General features: G+C 42.8%; 1 protein-coding gene across 6 annotated transcripts in view; it reads left to right on the top strand.

Moving 5' to 3' along the window:
* The window catches only part of fbxo11b (F-box protein 11b), a 132,314-nt gene that overhangs the window by 67,612 nt on the left and 48,660 nt on the right, over window positions 1-16,042 (top strand). For all 6 annotated transcript variants that reach the window (XM_078557224.1, XM_078557219.1, XM_078557221.1 and 3 more), the window contains one exon: window positions 1,619-1,763. In XM_078557224.1, the coding sequence (XP_078413350.1) occupies window positions 1,619-1,763 (145 nt within the window). The remainder of the gene's footprint in view (window positions 1-1,618; window positions 1,764-16,042) is intronic.

The raw sequence follows: 16,042 nt of genomic DNA, 5'->3' as shown, positions 1-16,042 counted from the left end.
CTCTGCTCACTTGCTCTCTCTCAGATTCTCGCAGATTGACTTGTCTGAGAGGTTCAGGGTATCTTTACAAAAATCCTATAAGTTGATGCTGCAATGGCTTCCCCCCCTCAAAGCCCATCTCCATGACAGTGGGAATCACATGGGCCTTGTATCCACGTAGGAACACTGAATTCCATTGTATCTTGGAATTAAATAGACAGTCTAAATTATAACTGTTTATAAAACCTGACACTCTTAACACCTCCCTGTTATTTGGAGACGAACAGTTTATCCACTGTCAACACAGCTGCCCTGATTATTGTTTATAGGTGTGAATATCTCTCTCCAACTTCTGAGTAACGCATCATGGGCCCCCCTTTAACCTTTAACAACCGAGCCATGCAGGCTTGTTAGCAGAATTCATAAGTCACATGATCCCCTTCATTCCTCCACCTTGTCCCAAATTAAAGACACAGACCCAAAACATCATAAACTTGTAAACCTCATTTGTAACACCATTGTTACATGCACCTCTAATTCCCCGATTTATACTCTGCCCAGCACCACAACTACTGTTATGGAGCTTATTATCCACTACCCAAATCAGTGTTTTCTGTCAATTTTGATTTATGGATTCACCCAAACTTATTCTAATTTTCCAAGTTTCCGTCCTTACTCCCCCTGCCCCCAGCATGGGTTCGATGAGCCAAATGGTCACCTGTATTGCTATGGCACCATATCCATTTTGCCTAGCTCTTAAAGTCCAGTATCCTTGAATATTTAATTCTCGACCTAGATCACTCTGCAACCACATCCTCACACTTTGATCAACCCCATTAATTTTTATCTGTGCCATTAATTCTTCATTTTTGTGAATGCTTCATGCATTCAGATATGGTAAACTTTTGTTATTTTTCCCTGATATCACCCTGGTTGCTAATGTCCCATTATCTTTAAGCGCTGTATCCCATCCTGATCCACTTTGCTTGCTTTTATCCAAATCACTGCTCTGCTCTACAGCCTTGACATTTCTAATTGCATTTGCCCTTTCCTGAATCCTCCCGCTCTTCCCAATCACCACTTTCTTCAGCCCAACCTACTCTTAAGTGTTCTAGTTTGCTTTCTTTCCTGCTGGCATCATTCCACGAGAGAAACAGACCCTCTTATTCCGTAGAATTGAAGAATCCGACAGGGAGTGGTGTTTTCCTTTAGCATTGGACCAATTCCCAATTTATTGCACAGACCCTGCTCTCCAACAATTAACTTGATTAACAGTATTTTAAAGAATGCTGTATATGTGCTTTTAATAAATTAGTGGCTATGCATTCGCTTAGCACTTAAATTTAGTTGATTTAAGAAATAATGGTTCGAAGATGGGAAATGGGGAGGTTTATTTGAAGGCTACTAAGTTTCCATCTGATATATTTCCTTATGAATAATCTGTGGAATATTTTTTAACACTATAGCAAAACGCTGCATGTGTAAGCAAGACATTTGGACTCAGTTATCCCAATAGCAGAATTATGCAAAATAAAGATGATTTATATAAATTATTCAAAATAGTCTGTTGATGACCTAGAGCAGTTCTTCAGATATAAAATGTCATCCAAATAAGTTTTCTGCATTTTATCTTTAATAGCATCACCAGCAGAACAATATCTTCAAGTAAAACTACCAGACGAGGTGGTTATGAAGATCTTTTCATACTTGCTTGAACAGGACCTTTGCAGAGCAGCTTGTGTGTGTAAACGCTTCAGTGAACTAGCTAACGATCCAATTTTGTGGTAAGTAGGCTTTGATCTTTTTGTAGTCATTCTCTAATTTGTTACTAACCCTTTCTGTAAGTTTTTAAAGAACAATCCTGTCTATATTTCCAGTTTAAATTATTAATTCAGACATTTCCTGTATTTCTCTAGCAGGTAAACCTGATATAAATGCCATCACCTTTCATGGACAGTATATTATGCTGTACCTAATCCAAGCCCAATGTACGCATTTTTAAAAAAGCAAGTTGGCCAGCACATATGACTATTTTCAGACTTCTGTCATATTAACCTAAAATTTTACGTTGAATTTATTGCGAAAGATTTTCATTTGTTTACATAAAATGAAATGCGATATTGTTTAGAGACATGATTCAAATATATTTGGAATTTTAATCCTTTTTGTTGGAACTTGTTGAGCATTCACCTTGAGCTGCGAGTGATTAACATTAAGGCCTATGTATATTGAGAGCAGGAAAGAAGAGTGCCTTCTCGCTGCTGATTTTCCCAGTTGTGTATGAGATTTATTTTTATAGGCAAAAATTGAAAGTCATTGTCAGTGATCTTGTTAGGCCATTTCAAAGGGCAGTTGAGAGTTAGCCACATTGCCGTGGATCTTGAGTCGCTATAGGCTAAACTGGGTAAGGACGGCAGATTTCCTTCTCTGTAGGACATTTGTGAACTGGTGGGCTTTTAGGAAAATCTGGTAGATTCATGGCCATTATTTCTAGCTTTTCATTCCAGATTTATTTAATAAATTGGATTGAAATTCCCAATTGTCCTGGTGGAATTTGAACTTGTGCATCTGGATTTTTAGTCCAGGCCTCTGAATTTCCATTGCAGTGGCACAACCACTCTGCTACCATACCCTGAAGCTCTCTTCACAAAAAGCTGGGGACTTGTGCCAAAATTGGGAAAACTGTTTCACAGATGAGACAGCAACATCTACTTGGTTATAGTCAGAGCATTATAGCTCTCAGCCAATGTCCCAAACTCCTCTATCACTATACCTAGGCATTTATTGTCCCATTGACAGGACAAACCCAACAGAGATTGTGGTTTTCCTTATTACTAGATAAAAAGTATTAGGCAAGCAAATGGGACTGAAGGCTGACAAGTGCCCCAGACCTGATGGTCTGCACCCTCGGGTCTTAAAAAAAGTGGCTACAGAGATGGTGAATGCATTGGTTGTAATCTTCCAAAATTCTGTAGTTTCTGGGAAGGTCCCATGTTTGACAATGTAATAAGCAGGATGGATAAAGGGGAATCAGCAGCTATAGCATATTTGGATTTCCAAAAGTTATTTGATGAGGTGCGACACAAAAGGTGTTGGAGGTAATATATTAATGTGGTTGGAGGATTAGCTAACTAGCAGGAAACAGTTGGGATAAATGGGTAATTTTCAGGTTGACAAACTAACTATTGGGGCCTCAAAGGGATCAGTGCTGGGGCCTCAACTACTTACACTCAGCCCCTTCATCTAAGTCATTAATATAAATTGTATTATAGCCAAATTTGCTGGTGATGCAAAGGTAGATGGGAAAGCAAGTTGTGAGGAAGACGGTCTGCAAAGGAATATGGATAGGTTAAGCAATTTGATAAATGGAATATAACATGGGAAAATGAGATATCCACTTTGGTAGGAAGAATGGAAAAGCAGAATATTATTTAAATAGAGAGAGACTACAAATTGCTGCAGTGCAGAGGGGTCTGGGTATCCATGTAAATGAATTGCAAAAAAGATGGCATGCAGGTGCAGCAAATAATTAGGAAGGTAAATGAAATTTTGGCCTTCATTGTAAGGGGGTGGAGTATAAAAGTAGGGAAGTCTTGTTGCAACTGTACAGGGTATTGCTGAGACCACACCTAGAGTACTGCATGCAATTTTGGTCTCCTTACTTGCATTAGAGGTAGTTCTGAGAAGATTCACCAAATGAATTCCTGGAATGAGGTGGTAGTCTTATGAGGAAAGTTTGACCAGGTTATGCCTATATTCATTGGAAATTAGAAGAATGAGAGGTTGTCTTATTGAAACATACAAGATTCTGAGGGGTTAAAAGCAAAATATTGTAGATGCTGGAAATCTGAAATAAAAACAGAAAATGATGGAATAACTCAGGCTTGGCAGCACTTATGGAGAGAGAAACAGTGTTGACGTTTCGAGTCTGTATGACTCTCTCCAGAGCTGTGAAAAAGAGTCATACGAGCTCAAAATGTTAATGCTGCAAGGATCAGTGCTGGGGCCTCAGCTGTTTACAATTTATATTAATGACTTGGATGAAGAGACAGAGTAATGTATGTAAATTTGCTGACAATACAAAACTAGGTGGGAATGCAGGCAGTCAGGAGGACACAAAGAAGCTGCAAAGAGGTTTGAAAAGGTTGAGAGTGAGCAACAAGGTCGAAGATGGGGTATGATGTGACGAAGTGTGAGGTTATTCACTTTGGTTGTAAGAATATAAAAGCAGAATGTGTTTTAAAAGATGTGTGTTATGATCCCCAGCTGAGGTTACATCTGGACAAGCCTGATCCCAGAGTGGATCCCAGCTTGATCCTAACTTTTAATTAGTTTGTTTAGATATGTGGAGAGTAGCTACTGAACAGAGTCACAGGTGTCAGCTGACGAACTTTTAACAGAACATAAAACATTTATTAAACAAGATAAGATTAAACTATATTACAATACTCCTTCATCCACAACTATATATTTACAGCTATATACAGATTTGTAAGGATAATATGAGTTACAAAACTATCTTATACTCTAATGTTCAGAGTAAGTACATGGACTCAGTAAGTACACAGCCTGTGTACCAATATGCATCCTGTGGTCAGACACACCACGCTCTGAAACCAGGTGACAGATGCCACCTCAGCTAGATGCTAATGGATCTCTCCTCAACTTCCCCCAGACGCTTATCTCATTGTGAGCCAACTGGCCTCACTGAACTCTGTATTTCACATGAGTGTTTCCAATCTCCACTCTCCAAGATCTCACCTTGGAATCTTCTCCCAAACCAACACTTTCTCCTAAGATGCCTTCTGCAAGGGTTCACTTCCAAGGTTTTGAACTCTCCTTCTGATGTTCCCCTTCCCTGGTTCGCTACATGCATTCAAGCTGTTTTCCACGCACAGTCTCTCACTAACTCAGCCATCAACATTACATCACTTTCACATGCCCATAGCAAAGAATGTCAGACCTTCAGCCATCTCTCTGGACTTTCTTGCCTCTTCGAAGGTGTTCTCTTTAAGCTTGAAGCTTTAAACGTGAAGCTTGGAGCCTTTCTCTGCCCCTCACTCATAACTTCGCTTAATGGGACCTTTTCCAGGTTCCTGTCCTTCTTTTGACTAGAAGGCCTGTTTGGGACTTTCCCCTGTTTCTGTCTCACTCCTTTGGCCTTGGGACCTTTTAGGGTCTTTTGGGAAATCTGCAGCTCCCTCTCCCAGCGTCCAGTCTCTCTGGGGTCCTGGCTTCAAACTGAATTTAGAACTGTTGTTCCTTTATCTTTTTTGTGTGTGTCTGTGGGAGGGACCTGCCTCTCTGGACCCCTGTTGCTAGGCAACAGCCCAATTTTTCTTCTCTTGTGTTTGCTTAACTTAAGTTGTAAACTCTCATTAGATATGCAAGCACCTTTTTAAAGTGAACTAAAACTCAATTTGACCTTTCTTAACACATGGATATACAAGTCAAACTTAAACTTTAAAACTAAAACTCATTCGTAACACCTACAAACACCAATATAACTTATTTAAGCTATCTCTATTTCCTAACAACATGACAGTTGTAAAGGTAGATGTTCAGAGAGACTTGTGTGTGCCTGTACATGGAATGCAAGTTAGCATGCAGGTAGAGCAAGCAATTAGGAAAGTAAACAACATGTTGATTTTATTGCAAGGGGATTGGAGTACAAGAATAAAGAAGCCCTTCAACAATCGTACAGGGCTTTGGTGAGACCACATCTGGAATACTGTGTGCAGTTTTGGTTTCCATATGTAAGGAAGGATATACTATGGAGGCAGTATAGTGAAGATTCACTAGATTGACCCTTGGGATGAAAGGGTGGTCCTATGATAAGCTGAATAAATTGGGTCTATATTCTCTGGAGTTTAGAACAATGAGGGGTAATCTCATTGAAACATTGAAGATTTATGAAGGGGCTTGATAGGGTAGTTACTGAGACATTCTTTCCTCTGGCTGGGAAATCTAAAACAAGGGGCTACAGTTTCAGGATAAGGGGCTGCTCAGTGAGAACTGAGTTGAGGAGAAACTTCTTCACTCTGCTGCAGAGGGCTGTTGATGCGCTATCATTGAATGTGTTTAAAGCTGAGGCACAGATTTTTGGTCCCTTAGGGAATCGAGGGATATGGGGAGCAGCCAGGAAAGAGGAGTTGAGGTCCAAAATCAGCCACGGTCATAATGAATGGTGGAGCAGGCTCAATGGACCGTATGTTTTTCTCCTCCTATTTCTTATGTTCTTGAGGCTCTGTGAATATTCTCACCTTCAGTGATGGCAAAACCAGCATGTGAATGCAGAAGACAAGGCTGAAGAGTTTGCAGCCATGTTCCACCAGATCCATGATCCTGAGCACCTCTTCCTCAGGACCTCACTGACACAAACCAACCATCAGCCAATTTGACCCACTTCACAAGATGCCAAGAACAGCTTGGGGCACTGGATACAACAAGGCTGTGGTTCCCAACGACTCCCAGATGTAGTACTTAACACTTGTGCTCCAGAACTAGTCGTAGCCCAAGATGAGCTATTCCAGTACAGCTACTACATTGGTATCAGCATGACCAAATGTAAAGTTTCTCTAGAACATCCTGTCTACAAAAAGCAGCAGAAATCTAATCCAGCCAGTTACCGCTCCATCAGCCTACTCTCCATCAGCAAAGTGATGGAAGGTGTTGTCAACAGTACTTTTGAGAGGCTCTTACTCACCAGTAACCTGCTCAGTGCCACTCTGTTTAGGGTCTGCCAGGGCCACAGAGCTCCAGACCTCATCACAGCCTTGGTTCAAACGTAGGCAAAATAGCTGAATTCCTGAGGTGAGAGTGACTGCCTATATTATGAAGACAGTATTTGACTGTGTGCCATCAAGGAGCCCTAGTAAAATTGAGTCAATGGGAATCGGGCAAAACTCTCCACTGGCTGGAGTCATACCTAGCACAAAGGAAGATGGATGTGGTTGTTTGCAGCAAACCATCTAGGCCACAGGACATTACTGCAGGTGTTCTCAAGGTACTGTTCTTAACTCAACCATCTTCAGCTGCTTCATCAAAGACCTTCCTTCACCACTGGTGCATCATGGCTGCTGTGTGCACAATCTACAAGATGCGCTACAGTAATTCACCCAGGCTTCTTAAACAGACCCATCCAAACCCATGATTTGTACCATTTAGAATGACAAGGACTTAGGCTTTCCAACCCTCCAGCCTTGGATTGGAGTCTCCAAGAATTGAAGACCAAACACCAATCTGCAGTGTGTAACCCTGGAGGAAAAAATCATTGAGACTTAGATTCTTTTGTCATTTTCTTTGAAGATTTTATTGGGTATAAAAATATTGAAAACAATGTTCTGAAGAAGAGTCATATTGAACTTGAAATGTTAACTCTGTTTCTGTCTCTGCAGATGCTACCAAATCTGAGTTTTTCCAGCACTTTGTTTTCATTTCAGATCTCCAGTGTCTGCAGTATTTTGGCTTTATTATAAAAATATTGAAAATGGGGGGAAAAAAGCTGTTTGGCTGACGATCAAGTATCATCCAATTGGGTAATGAATCATTTTGATTTCCAATTGGCATAGGAAGGCAGTGCGTCACAAGGGTAGATGTGTTGGCCGACTAATGGCAGGAGTATGGAGGCAAGTCATGTGATGAAATATTGAGGAATACATTTAATCACAGTTGGTAACCCTACAAGAGCAGGTGCACCGGAACACAATCACAGCCACCACCCAAACTCCCCAAGTTGTGCACCATCCTGACTTGGACATATATCACCGTCCTTTCATCTTCGCTGGGTAAAATTCATGGAACTCCCTACCTAACAGCTTGGGAGCATCTTCACCACACGGACTGCAATGTTTCAAGGATGCGGCTCCCACCTTCTTGAAAATAAGGGTTGGGCATAAGGATACCATGTGAAAATGCAGGCATTTTCAATTATACCAATTGATATCTTCCATCCTGGTTTGCATTGTTTCAGATTTAAATTACTTTGTGTCCACCTTTAGTGAACATGAGTTGTTTGTGTGGGTAGAAATAGGAAAATTGGGAGAGCTTGTTATTGCTCTGTATGCCTTGAGTTTAATATTTTAAAAACGAACCAATCTTTGCAATCCACCTGCCTCTGCCCACAAGAGCTCTTTGCAACTATTCCATTCTGAATAAAATTAGAGAAGTGACTAATCATTTTCTGTAGGCAACCCTCCCCCTTGTGTGCAATTGGCTCCACCACTTTCACAATCCTGCTTGACAGTCTTTAAAAAAGTTATCAAACGTTTATTTGTCTGCTAATGAATCATTTAGTCAGTGGTCACTGAAATCTATCTTTGCCAGATTGATTTAAAATTACAACTTTATTTTAATCCTGGATGATTTGATTTGTGGCTGTCTTCAATTTAAATCTAATGTGTTATTGTGGGATTCACACACAATATGAATATAAATGAAAACTTTGAAACGCTATGTAAGTGTGCAAATTAATTCTCTAAAATGTTATATATCTGGTGGAGAAAAAGAGGGCTCATTGAGAGGGAACAACACTGGTGGCAAGATGAGAAATTTTCTTCTTGCTAAGAGGCAGGTTGGGAATGGGAAATTATCGCTTATGCATTGGAGGTTTGTGGGGGGTGGTGGTGGAAGGGGTGAACAAGTTCAATATTTGCTTTTGACAGAGGAAAGTTGAGTCCGTGCTTGTTTTTTCATCAAATAATTGGGGTGTTTTGAGGCTAATTTTATCTTTCGGAATGGCACAGGGTGCTTTTTTCAACAGTAGAGTGGGAAGCTGTTTTTCTTGGTGGAGGCAGGATGTAAGACTTGGTTATTTGTCCGCTGTGAAAGGGTTGGGAGGTTTTAGTTGGTGTTTAATTCAGTTGGATGGTGTAGGTTCTGTTCGCTAGGGCTGGGCATTTGTGTATTTTGAGATTTCTTCTCTGATGGGGGTCCTCTGGTTTAGCTCAGGGTTGGGAAAGTGGAGTTTGGCTAAGGCCTAATGGCTGGTGAGTGACTTTTTTTCCATTTTGGGTGGAGGTTGATGCTTGTAGATCTTCATTTTGGGGGTAGGGTTTTCTGCATACTTGGGAATGGAAAGGATGGGGAATTCTTCTTGTGAATAGGGTGGGGGTATAGGGACAGTGCTAAGATTTCTGAACAATGGTTTGGAGGTTGTGTTCAGTGGAAGAGAAGAGCTAAAAGCAAAATATTGGAGATGCTGGAAATCTGAAACAAAAACAAAAAATGCTGGAAAAACAGTAGGTCGAGCAGCATCTGTGGAGAGAAACAGAGTTAACGTTTTGAGCCTGTATGACCCTTCTTCAGAGCTCCGAGGAAGAGAAGAGCTGTCTGCTCACTTGGTGAAGGAGAATGGAGTTGGAGAGATGGTGTAGGAGGGAGGGATTTAGATTGCCGAGGCATTGGGACTGATTCTGGGGACCGATACGAGCTGGATGGGTTGCTCCCCGGCAGGACCAATATCCTCGCAGGGGTATTTGCTAGTACTGTGGGGGAGGGTTTAAACTAGACTGGCATGAGAACCCATGTGGGGAGACATGAGAGGGAGACAAAGATAGAAATGAAAGACAGAAAAGTAGAAAGCACAAGTGGAAGGCAGAGGAAATGAGGGCTAACAGCAAATAAGGCTATAATACAAAAAAAATGTAAAAATGTTAAGACAAGTCTAAAGGCACTGTATCTGAGCGCACAAAGCATTTGCAATAAGGTAGACGAATTAGCACAAAAAAATGTTAACTGAGATTACGGAGACATGGCTGCAGGATCAGCAAGGCTGGAAACTTGAATATCCAAGGGTATTTGACATTTTGGAAGGACAGGCAAAAAGGAAAAGGAGATGGGATGGCGTTAGTTAAGGATGAAATCAGTGCAATGGTGAGAGAGGATATTAGCTCAAAATCTAGATGTAGAATCAGTCTGGGTGGAGCTAAGAAGGAACAAGGGGCAGAAAACATTAATGGAAGTTGCCTATATGCCTCCAAACAGTAGTGGTAAGGTAGGAGATTGCATTAAAGAGGAAATTAGAGATGCATGTAACCAAGGGTGCTGCAGTAATCATGGGTGACTTTAACCTACATAGAAACTAGGCAAACCAAATTGGCAATAATACTGTGGTGGATGAATTCCTGGAGTGTGTACAAGATGGTTTCTTAGACCAGTACATCAAGGAACCAACTAGGGAACAGGCTATCCTAGATTTTGGTTTTGTGCAATGAGAAGGGGTTAATTAATAATGTTGTGTGGGGTCCTTTCGACAGCAGTGACCATAACATGATAGAATTCTTCATTAGAATGGAAAGTGAAGTAGCGCAATCAGAAACTAGAGTCCTAAATCTAAACAAACAAAGGTATGAGGGGTGAGTTGGCTACGACAGATTGGAGAACTTCTTTAAAAGGCATGACTATGGATAGGCAACAGTTAATATTTAAGGAACGAACGCATGCGTTGCAACAGTTACACATTCCTTTCTGGCTCAAAAACACAAGGAAAAGCGGCCCAATCATGACTAAGAAAGGAAATTAAGGATTGTATTAGATCCATTCATATAAAGTTGCTAGAAAAAGTAGCAAGCCTGAGGAGTGGGAGCAATTTAGAATTCAGCAAAGGAGGTTGATTAAGAGGAGAAAAATAAGAGTATGGGAGTAAGCTTGCAAGGAACATAAAAGCAGACTAAAAGCTTATATAAGTATGTAAAAAGAAAAAGATTAGTGAAGTCAAAAGTTTGAAACGGGAGAGTTTGCAATAGAGAACAAGGAAATGGCAGAACAATTTAGGGGGAGGCGCTGGCGTAGTGGTATTGTCACTGGACTAGTAATCCAGAGACCCAGGGTAATGCTCTGGGACCTAGGTTCGAATCCTGCCGTCGATGATGGAATTTGAATTCAACAAAAAGTTGGAATTAAAAGTCTAATGATCATGAAACCATTGTCGGTTGTTGTAAAAACCCACCTGGTTTACTAAAGCCCTTTAAGGAAGGAAATCTGCCGTCCTTATCGGTCTGGCCTACACGTGACTCCAGACCTACAGTAATGTGGTTGACTCTGAAATGCCCTTTGAAATGGCCTAGCAACCCACTCAGTTGTAAGAAATCGCTACAAAGTCACAAAAAAGGAATGAAACCGGATGGACCACCCAGCACCCATTTGCCTACCCTGCTAGGTCCTCCTTACTAACATCTGGGGGCTAGCGCCAAAATTGGGAGAGCTGTCTCACAGACTAATCAAGCAATAGCCTGACAGCCATCCTCACGGAATTATTTCTTTGTGGATTTCTACTTAGAGTTGGTGTACTTAGTCACCGCCTTTATGCCCTCTGACATGGCGTGCTTGACCAGTTCCCCAGGCGCACAGCAGTCTGGATTTCCTGGAAGTTGATGGCCTGCTGCTTGTTGTTCTGGGCCAGGCAGGAAGCCTCGCCCGTGATGCGCTCCCAAATATCATTGATGAGCAAGTTCATGATGCTCATGGCCCGCGAGGAGATGCCAGCGTCCGGGTGAACTTGCTTCATCACTTTGTAGATGTAGATGGAATAACTCTCCTTCCTGGCTTGCTTTCTTCTTGCCGCTCTTGGGTGGCATCTTTTTGATGACTTTCTTGGCGCCTTTCTTGGGAGCTCCTGCTTTCTTCTCGTCAACCATGGTTAAGTTCAACTGAATCATACCTTGCAGGTAATATCCCAGACTCCACCATCCCACCGGCAGGGAGGGAGTTGCCCTGGGAGTCCTCAACATCGACTCCGGACCCATGAAGTCTCATGGCATCAGGTCAAACATGGGCAAGGAAGCCTCCTGCTGATTACCACGTACTGCCCTCCCTCAGCTGATGAATCAGTGCTCCTCCATGTTGAACATTACTTGAAGGAAGCACCGAGAGTGCAGGATGCAGAATGTACTCAAGATGGGGGACTTCAATGTCCAACACCAAGAGTGGCTCGGAAGCACCATGACTGACCAAGCTGGCCGAGTCCTAAATGACGTAGGTGCTAGGCTGTGTCTGCGGCAGGTGGTGAAGGAATCAACAAGAGGGAAAAACATACTTGGCCTGATCCTCACCAACCTGCCTGCCGTGGATGCATCTGTCCATGCCAGTATTGATAGGAGTGACCACCGCACAGTCATTGTGGAGATAAAGTCCCCTCTTCACATTGAGGATGCCCTCCATCATGTTGTGTGGCACTATCACTGTGCTAAATGGGATAGATTTCTAACAGATCTAGCAACACGACTGGGCTGAGGTGCTGTGGGCCAGCAGCAGCAGAATTGCACTCGAACACATCCTGTAACCTCATGGCCTGGCATATCCCCCACTCTACTATTACCATCAAGCCAGGGGATCAACCCTGGTTGAATAAAGAGTGCAGGAGGCCATGCCAGGAGCAACACCAGGCATACCTAAAAATGAGATGTTAACCTGGTAAAGCTATGACACAGGACTACTTGCGTGCCAAACAGCATAAGCAGCAAGTGATTGACAGAGCTAAGAGATCCCACAGCCAACGGATCAGATCTAAGCTCTGCAGTCGTGCCACATCAAGTCGTGAATGGTGGTGGACAATTAAACAACTCAATGGCGGAGGAGACTCCACAAATATCCCCATCCTCAATGATAGAGGAGCCCAACACAGCAGTGCAAAAGATAAGGCTGAAGCATTCACAACAATCTTCAGCCAGAAGTGCTTAGTGGATGATCCATCTCTGCCTCCTCTGGAGGTCTCCAGCGTCTCAGATGCCAGTCTTCCGCCAATTTGATTCGCTCCATGTGATATCAAGAAACGGCTGAAGGCATTGGATACGGCAAAGGCTATGGGTCGTGCCAATATTCCAGCAATAGTACTGAAGACTTGCGCTGCAGAACTTGCCGTGCCCCTAGCCAAGCTGTTCCAGTACAGCTAAAACACTGGCATCTACCCGGCTATGTGGAAAATTGCTCAGGTATGTCCTGTACACACAAAACAGGACAAATCCAACCTGACCAATTACCGCCCCAGCAGTCTACTCTCGATTGTCAGGAAAGTAATGGAAGGGGTCATCAACAGTGCTATCAAGTGACACTTGCTTAGCAATAGCCTGCTCAAGGGATGCCCAGTTTGGGTTCCGCCAGAGCCATTCAGCTCCTGACCTCATTACAGCCTTGGTTCAAACATGAACAAAAGAGCTGAACTCCTGAGGTGAGGTGAAGATGACTGCCCTTGACATCAAGGCAGCATTTCTGAGTGTGGCCTAGCACACGAGAGCCCTAGCAAAACGAGTCGATGGGAATCGGGGAAAACTCTCTGCTAGTTGGAGTCATACCTAGCACAAAAGAAGATGGTTGTTGGAAGTCAGTCATCTCAGCTCCAGGACATCACTGCAGGAGTTCCTCAGGGTAGTGTCCTTGGCCCAACCATCTTCAGCTGCTTCATCAATGACCTTCCTTCCCTCATAAGGTCAGAAGCGGAGATGTTCACTAATGATTGCACAATGTTCAACACCATTTGCGACAACTCAGATACTGAGTCCATGTCCAAAAGCAGCAAGACCTCGACAATATCCAGGCTTGGGCTGACAAGTGGCAAATAACATACACGCCACAAGTGTCAGGCAAAGACTGCCTCCAACGAGAGAGAATCCAATCACCGCCTCTTGATGTTCAAAGACATTACTGTCATTGAAACCCCCACTATCAACATACTGGGGGTTACCATTGACCAGAAACTGAACTGGACTAGCCATATAAATACTGTGGCTACAAGAGCAGGTCAGAAGCTAGGAATCGTGCAATGAGTAACTCACTTTCTGACTCCCCAAAGCCTGTCCACCATCTACAAGGCACAAGTCAGGAATGTGATGGAATACTCCCCACTTGCCTGGATGAGTGTAGCTGCCACAACACTCAAGAAGCTGGACACCATCCATGACAAAGCAGCCCGCTTGATTGGCACTACATCCACAAACATTCACTCCTTCCGCCACCAACGCACAGTAGCAGCAGTGTGTACCATCTACAAGATGCGCTGCAGGAATTCACCATGGCTCCTTAGCACCTTCCAAACCCACGACCACTACCACCAAGAAGAACAAGGCCAGCAGATAGATAGGAACACCACCACCTGGAAGTTCCCCTCTAAGTAACTCACCACCCTGACTTGGAAATATTTCGCTGTTCCTTCACCGTCACTGGGTCAAAATCCTGGAACTCCCTAACAGCACTGTGCGTGTACTGACACCACACGGACTGCAGCATTTCAAAAAGGCAGCTCACCACCACCTTCTCAAGGGCAACTAGGGATGGGCAATAAATGCTGGCCCAACCACCAAAGCCCACATCCTGTGAATGAATTAAAAAAAAATTAAACAACTACTGGAGGAAGACCCAGATAACTTCCAAAAAATGTTAAGGAACCAAGGGTCGAGTGAGGAGGAGGAGGAATTGAAGGAAATTATTATTACTAACAAAAATAGTGCTGGAGAAATTAATGGAACTGAAAGCTGATAAATCCCCAGGGCCTGGTAATCTACACCCCAGGGTACTAAAGGAGTTGGCCATGGAAATAGTGTATGCATTGGTTGTCATCTTCAAAAATTCTATGGATTATGGAACAGTCCCAGCAGATTGGAAGGTGGCAAATGTAACCCAACTGGTTAAAAAAGGAGGGAGGAAGAAAACGGAATGACAGGCCGATTAGTCCAATATCAGTAGTAGGGAAAATGTTAGTCTATTATAAAGGGTGATATAACAGGACACTTGGTAAATATCAATGGGATTGGACAAAGTCAACATGAATTTATGAAAGGCAAATCATGTTTGACAAAGCTGCTGGAGTTTTTTGAGGACGTAACTAGTAGAATAGATAAGGGAGAACCAGTGGATGTTGTGTATTTGGATAAAGTCCCACATAAGAGGTTAATGTGCAAAATTAAAGCACATCGAATTGGGGATAATATATTGGCATGGTTTGAGAATTGGTTAACAGACAAGAAACAGTGTAGGAATAGATGTATCTTTTTCGGCACAGCAAGCGGTGACTAGTGGGCACTGCAGGGATCAGTGCTTGTGTCCCAGCTATTCACATTGATTTGGATAAGGGAACCAAATGTAATATTTCCAAGTTTGCTGATGGCACAAAAGCAGGTAGGAATATGAGTGGTGAAGAAGATACAAAGAGGCTTCAAGGTGATTTAGACAAGTTGTGAATGGGCAAATACATGGCAGCTACAGTATAATGTGGATAAGTGTGAAGTAATCCACTTCGGTAGGAAAAACAGAATGATAGAGTATTATTTAAATGGTGATGATAGATTGGAAAATGATGTACAAAGGGACCTGGGTATCCTTGTACACCAGTCGCTGAAAGCAAGCATGCAGGTGCGACAAGCAGTTAGGAAGGCAAATGGTATGTTGGCCTTCATTGCAAGAGAACTTGAATACAGGAACAAGGATGTCTTACTGCAGCTGTACAGGGCCTTAGTGAAACCACACCTGGAGTATTGTGCATTTTTGGTCTCCTTACCTAAGAAGATATACTTGCCATAAGAGGAAGTGCAGTGAAGGCTCACCAGACTGATTCCTGGGATGGCAAGATTGTCGTATGAGGTGAGATTGGGCCGACTCGTCCTGTATCCACTGGAGTTTAGAAGAATGAGAGGGGATCTCATTGAAATGTTTAAATTCTGACGGATGGACAGACAGGATGCAGGGATGATGTTTCCTCTGGCTGCGGGAGAGGGGTGGGTCTAGAACAAGGGGTCACAGTTTCAGGGTACAGGGTAGGCCACTTAGAACTGAGATAAGGAGAAACTTCTTCACTCAGGGTGGAATTCTCTACCACAGAAGGCTGAGGAGGACAGGTCACAATATAATTCAGAAGGAAATAGATTTCTAGACTCTAAAGGTGTCAAGGGGTACGGAGAGAGCAGGAGTATATTGTTGACATAGAGGATCAGCCATGATATTGAACGGCGGACCAATCTCTCCTCATACGACAATCTTGCCATCCCAGAAATCAGTCTGGTGAACCTTCACTGCACTTCCTCTTATGGCAAGTATATCTTTTCTTAGGTAAGGAAAACAAAAATGCACAATACTC

This window comes from Cetorhinus maximus, chromosome 14, assembly GCF_964194155.1.
Source record: "Cetorhinus maximus chromosome 14, sCetMax3.hap1.1, whole genome shotgun sequence".
Lineage (NCBI taxonomy): Eukaryota > Metazoa > Chordata > Chondrichthyes > Lamniformes > Cetorhinidae > Cetorhinus > Cetorhinus maximus.
This window is presented reverse-complemented; position numbering and strand designations above follow the sequence as displayed.